General features: G+C 40.1%; 1 protein-coding gene across 5 annotated transcripts in view; it reads right to left on the bottom strand.

Annotated features, from left to right (window-relative positions):
- The window catches only part of LOC149018729 (uncharacterized), a 44052-nt gene that overhangs the window by 2736 nt on the left and 23733 nt on the right, over positions 1-17583 (bottom strand). Inside the window, exon 4 of one of the 5 annotated variants that reach the window (XM_089152885.1) lies at positions 9561-10281. The exons of 3 other annotated variants lie outside the window; for them this stretch is intronic. In XM_089152885.1, the coding sequence (XP_089009011.1) occupies positions 10188-10281 (94 nt within the window). In that variant the 3' untranslated portion in view covers positions 9561-10187. One more of the 5 variants, XM_089152883.1, reaches the window with a different exon arrangement.

Genomic DNA, 17583 nt, shown 5'->3' with positions numbered 1-17583 from the left:
AAAAATCGTTAAATGGGGAATTGACGTCCGTGTACCAGACGGACTCTCAGACGGTGCGCCGTCTCAGAATCCGTCTGGTCACAGAAGCCAAACGGACTCTCAGACGATGCGCCGTCTCAGAATCCGTCTAGTCACGAGAATGCCGACGGATTGTCCGTCTGGTGAGACGGCAGCGTCCGTGCGGGCAGATGGACTCCCAGACGGAGAGCCGTCTCAGAATCCGTCTCAGACGGATTGTCAGACAGTCATCCGTCTCAGAATCCGTCTGAGTTTTTTGTCCAGTTTTGAATGGACATCCATGGCTCACAATCTATGTGATGTTTAAGCATTGAGGGCCTAATGGGGCCTAGCGGGAGCTAATGAGGTAGAAGTGTTCTGTGTGAACCACCGTCATAGTATTAACATGATTGCATGTTTTATTTTAATAAAACTGTTTTTTATGATGGGTATATCAATCATGTTTCTTGCACATAATGAAACTAGTGTATAAGTCTATGTGGGTTTGCATGAGAATTTGATTGAATGTTTGTTAGCATCTCTTTTGGTTTAAGTGCTTATCCCATAGGTTGACTATGCTAGTGTGATTTGTTGTTGCATGAGTTGTGTTTTATGCTAGAATAGTTGAACTCATTCTAGTATATAATGTCTCTAGAATAAATGGCTGCTACCAAAGGCATTGTTGCTGACTTCACTAAAGGAGATAAACTGAATGAGAGGAATTATGACCTCTGGCACCGAAAGGTGCAGTATCTCCTAGAAGAGCAGAACATGCTAGAAACCATAAACTAGACCATGTCCCCACCTGAGGAATGTACCACTGCACAGTATCGCAGGAACCTTGAGCTTTACAATGCCTAGAAGAGGAAGGATCGGGTAGCTAGGATTAGTATCCTAAGCTCCATGACGGATGACCTGATGCTTCGATTTGAGAAGCATATGACGGCAAAGTCTTTGTGGGAGGCTATGAAGTTCCAGTACGGAGGGACTTCCACCACAAGAGGCCGCCAGCTCGGACTCACCTTTGACGGTTATAAAATGCGCCAGGTCACACCATGGGGCAGCATATAACCATCATGTCTAGCATGATTAGTGAGTTGAGCGCATGTGGGCGCCAAAAGACTGATGAGGAGCAAGTCTCCGCAATCATCAGGTCATTGCCTAAGTCTTAGGAGCATATGAAGATCTTCTTGACTCATGTTAATGAGGTCAAGACAATTGATCAAGCTGCCAAGCACCTTGAGCTAGAGGAGGATCGGATGTTAGCCGATGTCCCTCACACTGAAGTACTTGTTGCTGAAGCAAGCACTAGTAAGGGTGCAGGCTTCGAGCGCAAGAAGAAGAGAGCTCAACCTCAGTGGTCTAGGCAAAGTAACAGAGGTGGGAACAGAAACAAGAGTGGTTTATGAGACATGGTTTTAGAGTTGTATTTGAAAACAATTCTTTGGTTTTGTATCTAGGTGATACAGTTTATGGTTATGGTTTTGCTTAAGAGTGGTTTCATTATATTGGATACAATTGATTATTCATTTAATTCTAGTAGTGTTTTTGTTTGCCAAGATATTGTGTGTATTGATTCTAATTTTTGGCATGCTAGACTAAGACATATTGGCTTAGATAGGATGAACAGGTTGGCAAGAGAAGGTCTCTTAGGCCAAGGTTCACTATCTGATTTGCCAACCAGTGAGTCATGTCTAGCAGGAAAAGCAACTAGAAAACCATTTGAAAAGGCTTTGGAAGCATCTCTTCCTTTAGAACTTATCCATTCAGATGCGTGTGGACCCATGAATGTGCATACTAGAAAAGGACAGTCTTATTTCATCATATTCTTAGATGACTATACACGGTATGGTCACATTTATCTAATTTTTCATAAGTCAGAAGCTTTGGAATGTTTTAAGAAATTCATGAGCTTAGTTGAGAATCAGTTAGATAAAAGGATTAAAACTCTTAGAACGGATAGAGGTAGAGAGTATCTCTCCGATATGTTCAAAGGGTTATGTGATAAAAAAAAGGGGATATCTAGACAACTTACTATTCCAGGGACTCCACAGCAAAATGGGGTTGCTGAGAGGAGGAATAGAACCTTGCTAGACATGGTGAGATCCATGATGGCGCAAGCAAATCTACCCATCTCTTATTGGGGAGATGCTTTGCTGACTGCGGCCTATATCCTCAACAGAGTTCCAACCAAATCGGTTCCTTCCACACCATATGAATTGTGGACCGGAAGGAAGCCAAATTTGAGTTACTTGCGCGCATGGGGATGTGCAACATATGTTCACTCTACTTCTTACCAATATGGAAAGCTTGGACCCAGAGGAAGAAAGTGTATCTTTGTGAGATATTCTGAATCCTTAAAGGGCCATGTCTTCATTAGACTGGATGAGAGTGAGAGGAGAACAGAACTTGAATCTAGGGATGCAACATTCTTGGAGAATGATTTTCCATCTCTTTCAGGAGTTAATACAAGATAGTGGTCTTGTCACTCCAGGGATTCAGATTCTGGATAATGAACCTAGGTTCATCTAGAAGATCCTAGTGGGAGTGGGAGTGCAAATGTGATAGCTACCTCAGAGGGTGAGCAATCTGACATGCACTTGCGCCGTAGTGGGCGCGGGCAAGTTCCTCGTCGACGTTTCGACATAGAGGATGAAGTCTACATGGTAACTCCTGAAGAGATCGACTGTGAGATGACTTCAGTCGATGAGCATGAACCAAAGAGCGTGTAGGAAGCTCTTGCGGGGTCAAGCTCAAAGGAATGGTTGAAAGCAATAGAGGAAGAGTTGGAGTCGATGAAAGTTAATCATGTCTGGGACTTGGTTGACTTGCCGCCGGGCCGAAAGGCAATTGGGAACAAGTGGGTTCTCAAGATCAAGAGAAAGGAGGATGGATCTATTGAGAGATACAAGGCTCGTTTAGTGGCTAAGGGCTACACCCAACGAGAGGGTGCTGATTATGTGGAAACTTTTTCCCCTGTGGTTAGGTTTGCCTCAATTCGCCTCATACTAGCCATTGTTGCTCAATTGGACTTGGAGGTTTATCAAATGGATGTAAAAACTACTTTTCTCAATGGAGAACTTGAGGAAGAGATCTATATGGATCAACCTCAAGGCTTTGAAACCAATGGACTTAAGCGCAAAGTGTGCAAACTTAAGAAGTCCATATATGGCTTAAAGCAAGCATCTAGATAGTGGAATGTGCGCTTCCACCAAGCTATGATGGAAAATGATTTTTCCATGCTTGAGGAAGACCACTGTGTTTACACCAAGAGATCTGATAGTAATTATGTCATTCTGACACTGTATGTAGATGACATACTTATGGCTAGCAATAGCAAGGAGCTATGGAAACCATTAAGAAATGGTTGTCCTCCGTATTTGATATGAAGGACATGGGTGAAGCAAGCTATGTGCTTGGTGTCAAGATTATTAGAAACAAGCAAAAGAGATTATTGGGTTTATCTCAAGAGACTTATATTGACAATGTCTTGACGAGATACCAGATGCACAACTGCAAACCAATTGATGCTCCAATGGAGAAGGGTTTGCATTTGAGCCTTAAGATGGGTCCTAAGACTCCAGAGGAGAAAATCAAGATGGAAAGAGTTCCATATTACAGTGCAGTGGGTAGCCTTATGTACGCTATGATATGTATTAGGCCGGATATTTGTTATGCAGTGGATTTGGTTAGTCGATACCAATCAAACCCAGGCATAGAGCACTGAAAAGCAGTCAAGAGGATATTGAGATATCTCAGAGGAACGAGTAACTATATGTTGTGTTACCAAGGATTGGATTTGTGCTTAGTTGGCTATAATGATGCCGACGGGGCTGGAGACATTGATGAGCGCAAATCAACCTCTGGATATGCTTTCTTACCGAATGGCGGGGCCATTTCGTGGTGTAGCAAGAAGCGAGCTTGTATATCCCTCTCGACCATGGAAGCGAGTATGTGGCATGCTCACTGCGGTTCAAGAGGCTGTTTGGTTGAGGAGATTCCTTCGACATACTGGAATTGTGATGACATCCAAAGAGGTTGCCCTTGTCTACTGTGATAGTACGGCCGCTCTTAGCTATGTCAAGGACCCCAAGTATCATGGGAAGACCAAACATATACAGTTCAGATATCACTTTGTTAGAGACATTACATCAAGGAAGAAAGTTGTACTTAAGCACATATCTACTAGTCAGATGGTAGCTGACCCTCTTACCAAACCTAAGCCAAGGATGTTTTTATTCTCATGAAAAATCCTTGGGCTTGCGTAGATTGTGACTTATTTTTGTACTGAGACTTTCTTATTATTGAGTAATATGAGTTCATTCCAGCATTTATTTTATTCACATTCTGTGTGATTGTGTTTTTCTAGCATAAAACAAGATATGTCAATAGGCAAGAGAATGGCTCACTCACACGAGCATTCGCCTCTGGCGCCTTGGAGGCGAGCAAAGATGAGACGGATTGTGAATGACTTTGTGTAGGTCAATTCATAATCATGATGTCGCCTTGATTTGGAATCAAGATGAGTTTCTCTATTGTGAAGAGATTCGACATGAATGTTCCCACTATTCATGTTGCCTATAAGAGCCAGTGCGAGTACTTTATGTGGCGCTAGGGTGGCGATAAAAAAGAAACTCGGGTTAGGCGCAAGAGGTTGCGACTAGACTAAGACATGTATGGTGTTGAGATGGACATACGTTATATTGTATATAGAATGCTCCACCATAGCACGTATATCATACTATGTGTGCTTAGCGATCATTGGAAATGAGAGGATGGATCCCTGCTCCTCTCATTATGTGAGTCCTGGATCTTATGGTCCATTAGTGTTCTTAGTGACTTTCGACGACATCATGAAATGAAGGATTGATGTGGCTACTTTGGGGTGTTACCTATGGTCATAATAGATTCGACCTAAAGGGGCACTAGAGTCAATCCTAAGTGTAGTGATGGTCTGGGGCGAAAGGAAAGGTTTGATTCAACTGCACCCTAAAAGTGTTTCTTTGGCGCGCCAACCGTATGTGTTACAGTAGTGAACATTTTAAGGACAAGAAGGTGATCTCTCAGAGGGATCGAGATACCTTCAGTCTGATGAGTTTGAATAAACCTAGGACACTGTGTTATACTAATGTTTATTTGATATGTTTATTTGAGTGATGTGCCATTCTGGCCTTCTGGGAAGGTTTCTAGTTTGGGGCTCACGCACGCGTGCAGGTATATCACCGGTCGCACAACCCATTTTGCCAGTATGACTTGTGGATATTAGTGTCTGGGACACAGGTGGTCTATGTATCTGGGATACATAGTGAAGAGATCAATATATATGTATATACGGGATATACATGTGTGTCTGGGACACAAGAGGTCTATGTATCTGGGATACATAGCAGAGAGATTGAATATGTATATCTGGGATATACATGTGTGTCTGGGACACATTGAAAGATTAACATTTACCCTTGTGCAAGTGGGAGCTGTTGGAATTTGTTAATATAATTAATAAATTAAATGCCCAAGGGCAAATTTGGAAACTCACTATTAGGGCGGTTACAAAATAGGGTTATATGTTTTGGTAACCACCGCATAAGTGAGTGTGTTTTACATTACGTAAGTTTTCCCTGAAAAGGAAGCGGCTCCCATCTCTCTCCCTCTCTCTAAGAAACGTACGAAGGGAAACCTAGTAGAGGTTTCCTTCCTTTGCCTTAGATCATTCTTTCAACTTCTTTCCACACGGCATTTGGGTTGTTGGAAATACTTCCCTTTCCTTGTGATTGTGGAATCATCCCGGTAGAGATTTGGTGGTGGAACGAGAACGTGGATCCAGATTTACTTCTGCTGCATATACTTCATATTTGGGAAAGTGAATCCAAGTAAGGATCTTTCCCTTGTCATCAATTATGGAATTGAAAATTAATGGAGTATTACCTACAACCTCAAATAGAGTCGATTGGAGGGCAAGGATCCATGCAGCCAACCCCATTTCATCGGAATAAGGTTTCTTGTTGTTGTAATCAGACATTGACAGTGAAGGACCCAAGTGCACCAACATATGGGAAACATGTTACTTCATTCTTGTAATCAAATAGCTAATTATTTCTCTGAATTAAAAAGATTAAAACAGATCAAAAGAGAATCAAAGTTTAGATTTTTTTTCTTAAATCATTCGATCATTCTCTGAGGACCCTGGAAAGAGGTTTGTTGAGGGAAAATGAAAAAAGATCAGAGGACAATTAGCCCCCCCCCCCCCCAAAAAAAAAAAAAAAAGAAAGAGGAGAGAAAAAGCAAGATCGGGTACCAACTTAAAAATGTTGGATTCTCTTTGGATCTGTTCTTTCTCATCAAGAAGAAGCAAAAAGAATTTGAAAACAACAAGAAAGAAAGATGACATATCTTCTGTAGATGACAGTAAGCTGCAACGGAACAGGATGGGAAAACAAAACCAAAAGTTGGAGTCGGATGTTGGAGGGAGGGAGAATATGAAAGGTCGAAAGGGGGGGGAGGGGTTAGTGTTTTCATTATACGGCATATCGAACACATTTAGTAAGAGTATCGTACAGGCATGTACAGAGTGCATTTTTAGCGTACACTCAGAAAAATGCACCATTCAAATGTTGTTTTAATAATATTTTGGATATGCATACCATACGCATACTTATTAAGGTGAAAACTAGAGCATACTTAACATGAAAATGTGCATACGAGTATCAAGTAAGCTACACCGTTGGCAAAACTGTTAAGATTAAATTATGCCTCACGGGGTGATTTCTGTATCATATTATTCATCCAGGGATTTGATACAAAAGTCAAGGACCTATGTAACTTACAGAATTTACATTATTCTAAACACAATCCTAGCAGCTAATTAGGGTATTCTACTCCCCCAATTGTTCGGCTCTCTTCTCCCCTCCATTTTGCTCCCTTCTTACTTCCTTTTCTCCTCTTTTTTCCTGAAATTTGTAGATATAACTCTGATTCTGTTACATGGTATTAGAGCAATATTAGTCAGCAATGCCGATTCAAAATGGTGAGTGCTGCAACAAATTGGTGCTAGTATCAGTGATGTGGCTCCCTTGTTTTTATATCAGTGATGTGGCTCCCTTGTTTTTAAGACAAAAGACAAGGGATCAATTTATAGCTGTGAAGATCCACTATGGCATGTGGCCGGATTGTTGTGGCTAATCTAGTAGTGTACATGGTCTGAGCTATGATGTAGTTGTGTAGACAAGACCTGGTGTGAAAGTTGATACTGTGTTCAGCACCTATGTTTGTGGCTGTGTAATGCAAAAAAATTGACCTCAAAAAAGGGAAACCAGCATGAGATCTATCTGACCAGCGTCAACAGGGTCATCCACAAACATGCCTTCAGCCTCCCCTACTTCAAGCTCAAGCTCTTTTGAGTTCTGTAATACCCATGTTCTGCTAGCGACCTAATAACCGTAATTGACTTGTAGATGTTCCACCAGAGACTGTAGACATGCGAAAACTTTTGGTCAGCCACTAGCAAATAGCCAGTCATGTCATCTTCAGCCATCGTGATCCTGCAACGATGATTTGTAAGTTGTTTAGCTCTTCTACTCCAAGCTAAACCCTGGTCTGAACTTCCATAATCACGCTTTCTTTTCCATGGGACCACCTCCCCACGAGCAGAGCCTTAGGGCCTTTGTGTAAGAGGCCCAGGCATTTTTTTAACCAAAACAAGCCACTATAGGGGCCACCATCGAATGTGTACCAGGAGCGATCAACAAGTTAGGGCAATTTGGTCAATTTACCAAGTTGCAGCTCCGCAAATTTGATAGTCCATTTTAGACATAGGAAATGCAAAAAACAAAGGTTTATAGCACTTTGGACCCCAACACTTACCCTTTGCCCCCTACAGTTGCAAGAAAAAAATATCCTATAAGCCTAGCATAAAAATAGAAACAACTGAAATAAGAAATTACCAAATGAATCTAATGCTTAAAAAAGAAACTACCATGCTGATCCTCCATAATCTGCCCAAGCAGTTTTAAGACAACTACATTGTTTCTAATTCAAGCCCTTCCAAACTAGACAACCAGTTTAGGACCAAAACTTGGGCTGGGTTTCCATCATGGATCATATCAGTCTAGCCAGGCTAAGACTGGGTACCCCCATCGAATCTCCTTCTGAGAAGAACTTGACTCGCTCAAGTTTGGAAAAGGACCAAGGAGACCATCTGAAACAACTTGTTAGAGATGCAATGAACCTACTTGTTTCTTGAGTTTAATGTCATGGAGATCCTCAGCAGGAAGAAACTCCATGGCTTTGTTGTTGTGCTTGAAGGAGGGTATTTGCATGTCCAAAATGTCAGACCTTCTGATGCGAGAGCCAAGCCTTCCCACATCAAATGGAAGGCCAAGAAGCCCCTAGGCTTGCTGCCCAGCAGCACAAACTTTGTTTTTCCATGCTTTTAGCTTACTTAGATTGGGGAGTGACTAGCAATTCTGCCTAATCCAAGGGGTTTTCTTGTGCATTATACGAAATCAGCTTTCAGCTTCTAGAAAAGTTCATGATTTTGTGTCCTAGTCTGTGTAAAGGTCTGACTTGAAGACCTAATTCATTAGTTGTTATTTTCATAGTTTAAGTCAATTAGAAGTTAGTAGTTCTAGTTCAAATAGAACACCTCTTGTTGTTAGTTAGGACTTAGGAGTTCCATTCCCATTAGAACTCCAGATTTACTGGCATAAATAGCTTGTCACATTCGATGGAAAGGTAGCCCCTCACAACAAGAAGTAGCAGCCTTACCCCAACTAAATGGCGAAGGCTACCCCTCGGATTATTAATACAAGTTTATTTCAATTCAAGGGCCCTTCTGAGTATTTGCTGCTAGTGTGTTTATTCGATTTGGAAGGTCCAAGATTGTAGAATTTTAATGCCCAATGTGAAGCCAAGCTTGGTTTCTTACCATGGGTGAAAAAACAGCCTTACACAACTCCAACTCCTCTCGAGTCAGGTGCCTACAAAGCCACCCCACCGGAAAAGAAATCCAGGCATTTCACAGCCTACCCTATCCCCCTTCTCCTTTCCCCTTGATTTTCTACTTAAAGCCCCATCCCCTTGTTTGAACACTTCTCTTTCATCCACAATCAACTGATCAAGAACCGTCATATCTCATAAATCAGCAATCCATATTCACCCAAATGATAGTCCAAATGATAGTCATAACCCTCCCCCCCCCCCCCCCAACCCCCCAAAACAAGAAGGGAAAAAGAACACGATTCCACCTACCTTCCAATCCTCATAAAAGCCCTAACCTACTAAACCAAACCCTAGGTAAGATACTTTCTTGATTTTAACCCCCTATTTCCCCTCCAAGATCAAGATTCTCCATAACTTCAATTTCAAACATTCAAATCTGATGAAACTTGGTGAACATCTCCTAAGCCACCAGCACTAGGTTTGCCACAATCTTCACCACGTTTCGGTGTCATTAGATCCCCAAACCTAACTCAAGAAATCCAGCCCCTTTTTCCCTCTCATACTCTATTTCTTGATCTTCTTGAAACCCACCCTAAACCCATTAAACCCTAAACAAACCACCCCAACTCACTCATTACAATCTATTTGTTTATACCAGAGGTTCAGAGGTCACTAATTCAAACCCGATTGGAGTTCCAATCCATAAGGCATCCCATAGTCCATAACCAGAATCACCTAACCCCTTTGGACCTTTATCCAAAAAAGAGAACCCACTTTGGGCCTGGAGTTAAGACTGGCCTAAAGATCTTGGCAGCTTGACCCTCATTCAATTGAGGATGCATCACCTTCACATGCCCCAATCCCTCACTAAGCTTGTGGATGATAGCTTACCGCTTATGGATACCCCTTTTAAATAATCATGCAGGTGACACTCTAGCCTTGGTAGCGACCATGTGGTTTACTCAAGCACAATGCAAACATGATGCTGTCAGCATTTTTGAATACTGTGCATCTGGAGCATAGTGTAGGATTATAATTTACTCAGTTTCTTTATGGAAGTAAACTTGTCAAGTTGTTCAACACCATGTAATGTTGAGTTGGTCTAACAAACCAAATCGGTTCACTTTATTCCAAAGGTTGACTTTTGTTTCAATTCCTGCAGTTTCAAAACACTTGAACCGCGAGAAGAGATGAGAAGAGTGAGGAAGAATATGAAGAGAATGAAAAAGAGAGCCAGAGGACAGAGGTGGTACTCACAAATATATGCAGAAAACCGTAGCAGTAATGGCAATAGCAGTGATAGGACCAGCAGTAAACAAAAAATACCCCCGCAGTGATTCGCAGTAGCTGCAGAAAAAAAAAGGAAATATCTCCACCAATATAAGGGCAGTAGGCAGTGTAGTTTGTAGACTGAACAGACTTCATACGCCATAAAACAAACATCCCAGGGGATCATGTTGGGGCTGACAGCGCTCAAGAAATGGGAGTTGACTTGCGCTGAAATTGCTGTGGCCTCAGCAGATCGCATATTGGAGAAAACAATGGCACAAAAAGTTTTATCCTCTAGGTCTTTTGTAGTAGCATTAGTTAGGTAGAGATCTCCTCATAAATTGTCAAAAAAAGATCTCAACTACATGGATAAGACAGCAATAGGTGGCTGCACACCAAGTAGGAAGAAAGACAGGGAAAAACGAAGCAAATGTGAGAGAATAGGGTTTTCCTCAAACTGATCAACCAGATCTGATACAATGTTAGAATTTAGGACATGTAACCAGCCTAAGGACTAGGAAAGGAGAAAGAATTGGAGAAGAAGAGTGTTCCCCACAAGCCAAAGAAGAAGGCTTGTGATTAGGTTTTTCTCCTAATCACAAGTTATGTTTTATATAGACTTAAACCCCATTACAGTGTTACACTACCAATTCTACCCTTATCTAATTAACAGCAGAAATAAAAGACATAAGCAAAATAAGTTGAGGACTAAACCTAAAATTCCACAACTGAAAATATCCTAAATCTGGTTACAATCAATCTTCCAAATATAGAAAGTATTTTATGATAGAACTAAATCTCCCAAATACTGCTTGATACTCAAGCTACAAGCAAAAAAGAAACAAATAAAATAGAAAGAATAGAAAGCACATGTGAAAGACATGTGATCAAAGATCTGGTCAAAGATTGTGGTCAAATGTCTAGTCAAAGATTTTGGGTCATAATCCATGTGCACAGTGCGGATCCACGGTTATGACCCCAACTTGAGCTATTGCTGAGTTTATCATGTCTTTCTATTCATCAGAATAGACTGCCGTTCCCTATCTTCTGAGAAATAGAAATCTATTGCTGATTGAACCATTTCCGCTGCTGCTTCCCTTCATGAAGTGGTGTCTTTTTTTATTTTTTATTTTTTTTAGTTATGAAAAAGCACCTATTAGTAAGAGTTCAAGAGTTCAAATCTCCTTGGGGCCAGGTACAGTTCAATAAAAAATACTATACTAGCTACTGCATCGGTTGTTGCCCCTATTGAAAATGTTGCAAGTTGAGTTTCCTTACTGCTGCAATTGAGTGCCCTATTTTCATTACTACTGTTTGTTCTTTTTTCTTGAGCAAATTGCACTGGCACCCCAAAATGGAGGCCTTAAAGCACTAACACCCCACTTTGTTTTTAAAAAGCATAGAGACCCCAAAATTGGATTTCCGTTGGATATAATTGTCGAATTAATCACTGAAAACAGTTAAATCACTGTTTATTTTAAAAAATATCCCTATAATAAGCAGTGTCCGAAAGGTTTTTAGTTACAAATTGGACAAATATATCCAATGAAAATCCAATTTGGGGTCTCTCTGCTTTTTAAACATAAAGTGGGGGTGTCAGTGCTTTAAGACCTCTATTTTGGGGTGCCAGTGCAATTTGCTCTTTTTTCTTTAAACTGGCTACCAATAAATTATTCTGGTAGATACTTCACTGCTGCCCTGTTCAAGTTTTTAGGTGAAAAATAAGTTGTTTCTACTGGTGTGCCTTATTGATGCTATCCTATTATTGCTAACTTACATTACTGGGTTCTGAAGTATAACCTAATGGCTATTGATGTTACTGCTGTCCTATACTCCTATTTATCAAAATCAACTATAATTTTTGTTTTTACTCTTTGATTAAAAAAGGTCCAATTACTGATTGAGTGTTGCACTTCTATTGACTTGCCACTACTATTCTGCACTTTTTGGCTAACTGTTTGACATCAGTAATAACTGGAAGTTCTTGTGGTTAATTTCATCAAGTAACATGGTTCATTCAGTTGCCAAACAATTTCTCAGTATAGACTTTGAGTTGCTGGTAATTAATTGTCATTATTTATCCACGTGTAAATGTTACATGTGAGATGGAGATTAGGAACTTATTCTCTATCTACTCAAGAATTTTTTTGAATGAGTGTTATTTGTGGAGACTTTTATCCTGAGATGGTATCCTACAGCAATACATACCTACTTGGTCAAACTTACCTATCCACTTGATCAATTTTACCTACCCATTTGATCAATTTTACCTACTTACTTGGTCTGTGGAAACCCATACCATGGTTGTCAAGGCAGTAAGGCGACCAAAGCGATTGGGGCTCCGCCTAGGCGATTAGGCAACAAAGCGGCGCCTAAGCGGTACTAAGGCAACCAAAGTGGTTGGATCAAAATTTTTCAATATAACTACTTTTAAACTACTCTTCAATACAACTACTTTCTATAATAAGCTAAACAAATATTCAATAGTCACATTCATCCCAAAAAAAAAGCATTTAAGAATCATAATTATGAAAAATTATTCAAAAAAAGAACACAAACATAAGTTCATCTCATCAAACCATGGTTGTCAAAGCATCTGCCTAGGCATTTACTGATTCATTGATTCTTAATGTTGAGTATGGCTTATGCTTCACATTCTGTTGCCGATGAGCACGGGGCTCTGGGCCTTGGAGTTCCTTTCCAGATTGGGCATCAATTAAGCGTTTCAAAACAAAGCGGTTGAAAAGTCACTTTGTCGCTTAGGCGGCCGCCTAGGCGCAACAACCATGACCCATACTGCCTTTTACCTAACTACTTGGTCTACAGTAACCCACGCAAGGTTGTCAAAGCAGCAAGGTGACCAAAGCGATTAGAACTCCGCCTAGGCGAATAAGCAACCAAAGCGGTTGGGTCAAAAAATTTTAATACAACTCCTTTTAAACTACTTTTAATACAACTACTTTCTATAATAAGCTAAACAAACATTCAATAGTCACATTCATCCAAAAAAGAAAGCATTCAAGAATTATAATTATAAAAAATTATCCAAAAGAAAACACAAACATATGTTCATCTCATCAAGCATCATAACAATGATTATGTACTATCAAGGCCAACATGATAAATTAATAAATCTCATTATTCCAATTTCCAAGTAATTGTCCATTTAATGATTCATTGATTCTCAATGTTGAGTATGGCTCATGCTTCACATTTTGTTGCCAACGGGCACGGGGTCCTTTGCAATTTGAGCCTCAATTTCCGAAATGACTAAGCTATTAAATTTATATATGGCTTTGTAAACTAAATTTTGATTTAAAAAAACTTATTATGTACAAAATGTCAAAAAAGCGGCTACTTTAGCGTCTAAGCGGCAACAAGGCACACAAGGTGACAAACGGTAGCACTTACAAGAAAAAGCGGCAAAAAACAGCGCATCAATTAAGCAATTCAAAACAAAGAGGTTGAAAAACCGCCTTGCCGCCTAGGCGGACGCTTTGACACTGAATCCATGGGGTCCCATACTACCTTTTACCCATGGTTCACAATAGCCCATATTTGACTTGTAGAGACCTTTGTTTGAGACTATTTCTGCCATTTGAGCAGAATGATTACCTATTACCTACTACTTGCCTTCTCGTAAAGAGCTTATGTGAGGACACTGAAGCTGCACTATCTACTTGTGTGGACATTGGAGCTGCACTTTTATATACTTGTATAGATGACTGCCTACTACCTTCCTCTTGTGCCTTTGATATTATTGTTGTTGATATGTTTGTGGATGTGGTTCATGTTCACTACCCCTTATTACTCTCAATGTCGGATGGTTCATTCGACATAAAGATTGTTTATGGAAGTTCTATCAGAGTTGATCAGCATCTGTTATCAATACTAGCGGTTAATATTGATGAAGTTTTGATAAATTTTCTTGTTATTCCAAGCTTGAGGGGGAGCGTCAACAAGTTGGGGTCATAACCATGGGTGTGCATTTGGGTTATGAACCACAATCTTTAACTAGATCGTTGGCCACAATTTTGACTATACATTTGACAACAAGTCTTTCACATGTACTTTCTATTCTTTCTATTTTAATTTGTTTCCTTTTTCTTGTAGCTCGAGTATCAAGAGTCAGGAGATTAGGTTTTATTTCTTTTTATAGCATATTTCTATATTCGGAAGGTCAAATATAACCAAATCTAGGATATTTACAGATCTGAAATGTTACGTTCAGTCCTCATGTTATCTTGCTTTTGTTTTTCATTTCTGCCGTTAACTAGTCAGTGGCAAAATTGGCATTGTAATGGGATTTAAATCTATATAGAAGCATAACCTGCAATTAGGAGAAAAACCTAATCGCAGGCCGCCTTCTTTGGCTTGCAGCAAACTCTCTTCTTCCTCTCCAATTCTTTCTCCTTTCTGTCTTAGGCTGGTTACACTTGAATTTTAACAGCTTTACTTTTAAGAGAACCATTAATAATTTATAGTATGTTTTACAAACTACTGACTTTAGGATCTAATGGTGAGGATACAAAATTTGGCCCAAAACTATATGATATTGGATTGTATGGTAAGCTGATGTGCATACCAGATATGCTGAAAACCTAGCCGTAAATTCATTGAGGAATGGGTGAAGAGAGGAAGGGACCCAATCATCATTGGCCATAATGTCTACAACATGGAGTCTCATATCCAAGCCCTTGGATTCCAGTGGTCCAACCAAATTGCTATAGATCTGCCATCCCAGTCTTTAAACAATTAGGTTCCAAGCCAGATGTTCTACGCAAAAGAATCCTACGCCAAACCATAGAAGCATCAAGTAACAGACGAAAGGCAGTTAGAGAGGCAGTTAGAGAGAAGTGGCCCCCACTAGATCCAATCAACCCAAATACAATGCCTTTATTGAGGCAATCTTCCAAGTCAGCTTGATGATATCTGAACCAATCACATCTTTGATATGTTGGATTCCTAACCACCCTCTTCCTTGGGGGGCACAAACAATAGCCCAATTAACAGGGTGGAAGAATCAAGGAAATTTATCAGGTCCATTTCCTTGTCAGAAATGGACCATCCATTTCCTTGTAGATGTGTGACATGTGTCCCAACATTACATCAAATGGTTGAAATCCATTTATAAGTCACATCAAAGAGTTGATTGATGTGATTTATAAATGAATTTTAACCATTTGATATGATGTTGAGACACATGTCACACATCTCTACAAGGAAATGGATGGTCCATTTCCTTGTCAAAAATGGACCAGATATGAGTCTGAAGAATCTAATGGGGAAAGAGAAAAAGACTGGATCATTGAGGAAGGAAGCCCATAAATGCTCACCCCTCCCCCACTTTCCTCCCTCCAGCATTCTCTTTCACCTTCTCTCATAGCCAAGCAACCCTTCTCTACCCCTCTCAATTCAATTATCAGTCTTCCTGAACCATTGACAATTACCAATGATGCCCCCAAAGAGGTACAGAAGCCCCCCTTCTAGGTGTTTGACCCCATAACCCTTTAGGTTTCCATGTATAACAACTTTTCTTTTCGAACATCAGGGATCTTAATTCCCTAGCCAAAAAAGTTTAGATCAGATCTATGATCTATCTTAAAGTTCAACCAATCCTCCTTCTGTGCTCTTCTCAGAACTCATGTCCTTGAGAATAGTCAGTGCACTGCCTCCTCCATTGCTCACTTATGGTTTTTTTTTATCCAATTACACTCTACAAATAGTCATATTTGGATCTTATGGGATCCTTCAAAAATCTTCCTCTTACCTTTAATTCATCCATATCAAGCTCTTTTCCAAATTCCATTGCTTCCTCTTTCTTCACTGCGGTTTATACTTTTAACAGAGCTCCTCAACCAGGCCTTTTTTGTCAGACTTGTCCCTCCTTAAAACCTCTCAGCTCCGTCCCTCGGTCTATAGGAGGTTACATCAATGTGGTTAGACTCAACCACGATAAAATTAGATGTTGCCAACTGAACTTCCCTTCTTCTAGTCCATTTAATGATTGCATAAAGGACCAGCCCTTACTGACATCAGATGTATGGACTCTTGGCACAAAGTATGCTTCTAGTGCATTTTTAAGGACCTTATATTGTAAACTTGCAAAAACTAAAACATGATAGTTTTGAAGTACTACATTACCAAAAAGGAATCAAATAAACAAAGGTAAGATGGGAAAGTTATGGTAAATTGCTCAAACATATTACTGTTTCTGAAATACAGATGACTGTACATGAGTCATGTTTGAACCCAATTTCAAGGACCGTACTAAATCTATGTTAAAGTGGTCTTCATAAGTTCATATGAAATTGATCCCCTCAAAGTCTAGTTCCCAGCGCAAAAATAATCAGATTAACTGACACTTGTATCAAGAAAGTTATGGTCAAAATAGTGAGTATACATCAGCAGTTGCTGTCAAAAACAGCATCCACCATTTTTGAAATGGCATGCCAGATCAGAACCCAATAACACAGGATTGTCAAACAGTGCCGCCAGATGCACCCAGTATTCATTATTTAAAAATAATAAATAAATAAATAAGAGAAATTTGCAGTGACACCCCAAAACGGAGGCCTTAATGTGTTGACACCCCATTTTATGTTTAACATGCACAGACACCCCAAAGTTGGATTTGCATTCAACACGTTAGTCCAATCTGTTACTTCTGTTAAACTGTAATTTTATTTTTTCTAATTCCAAAATTACCCACAATTGGATTAGAGATTACCTCATTACTCTTGAACTTCAAAATACAAGAAATAAAATAAAATTCCAATCGGTTCCACTGCATCACCAGCGAAATGAAAGAAATGTACCCTTTCTTCTTCCTGTCTCTTCTTCTCATCTGAAGAAAAAAGAACCCAGAAAGCCCATGCATTGGAAGTGAGGCAGGATCGTAGAATTCCACACAAAGTGACGGAATTCTGGTCAATGGGAACTGGGGACAACGAGAGAAGAGAATAGCAGCGCCTGAGATCACCATGAGTGTTGCTTAGGCCATTCCTTGTGCCGCCCAGAAGCAAAGACATGGTTAAAAGGAGAAGAAGAAAAGAGGAACAAAACAGAGGAGAAAAGAAGGAAACAGAGAAAAAAGAAGGGGGGGGGGGGGGAAGGAGAGAGAACAAGTATGATTTTCTTTGTTTGCATTGAGATCAGTCGAGAACATTACTTGTGATGACAATAACCTTGTCTAAAATGGTGAGGAGTTAATATTCAAGCGAGTCATCTTTCATCGAGTGTCCATCCAGATTCTCTCTACGCCTCTGCAGGCTAGCACGAGCACCTCATCTGTGGTGAAATTTCAAAGGAAATTTTTGAAACCTATCTGAGTTACTACCCATGGGGATTCTGATGCAGCACAACCAGAAGTTACTGTTC

This window comes from Hakea prostrata, chromosome 4 (assembly GCF_041222555.1).
Source record: "Hakea prostrata isolate BN-2017 chromosome 4, UWA_Hpros_2, whole genome shotgun sequence".
NCBI lineage: Eukaryota > Viridiplantae > Streptophyta > Magnoliopsida > Proteales > Proteaceae > Hakea > Hakea prostrata.
Note: the sequence above shows the minus strand (reverse complement) of the source record. Positions and strands in the feature narration are given on the sequence as shown.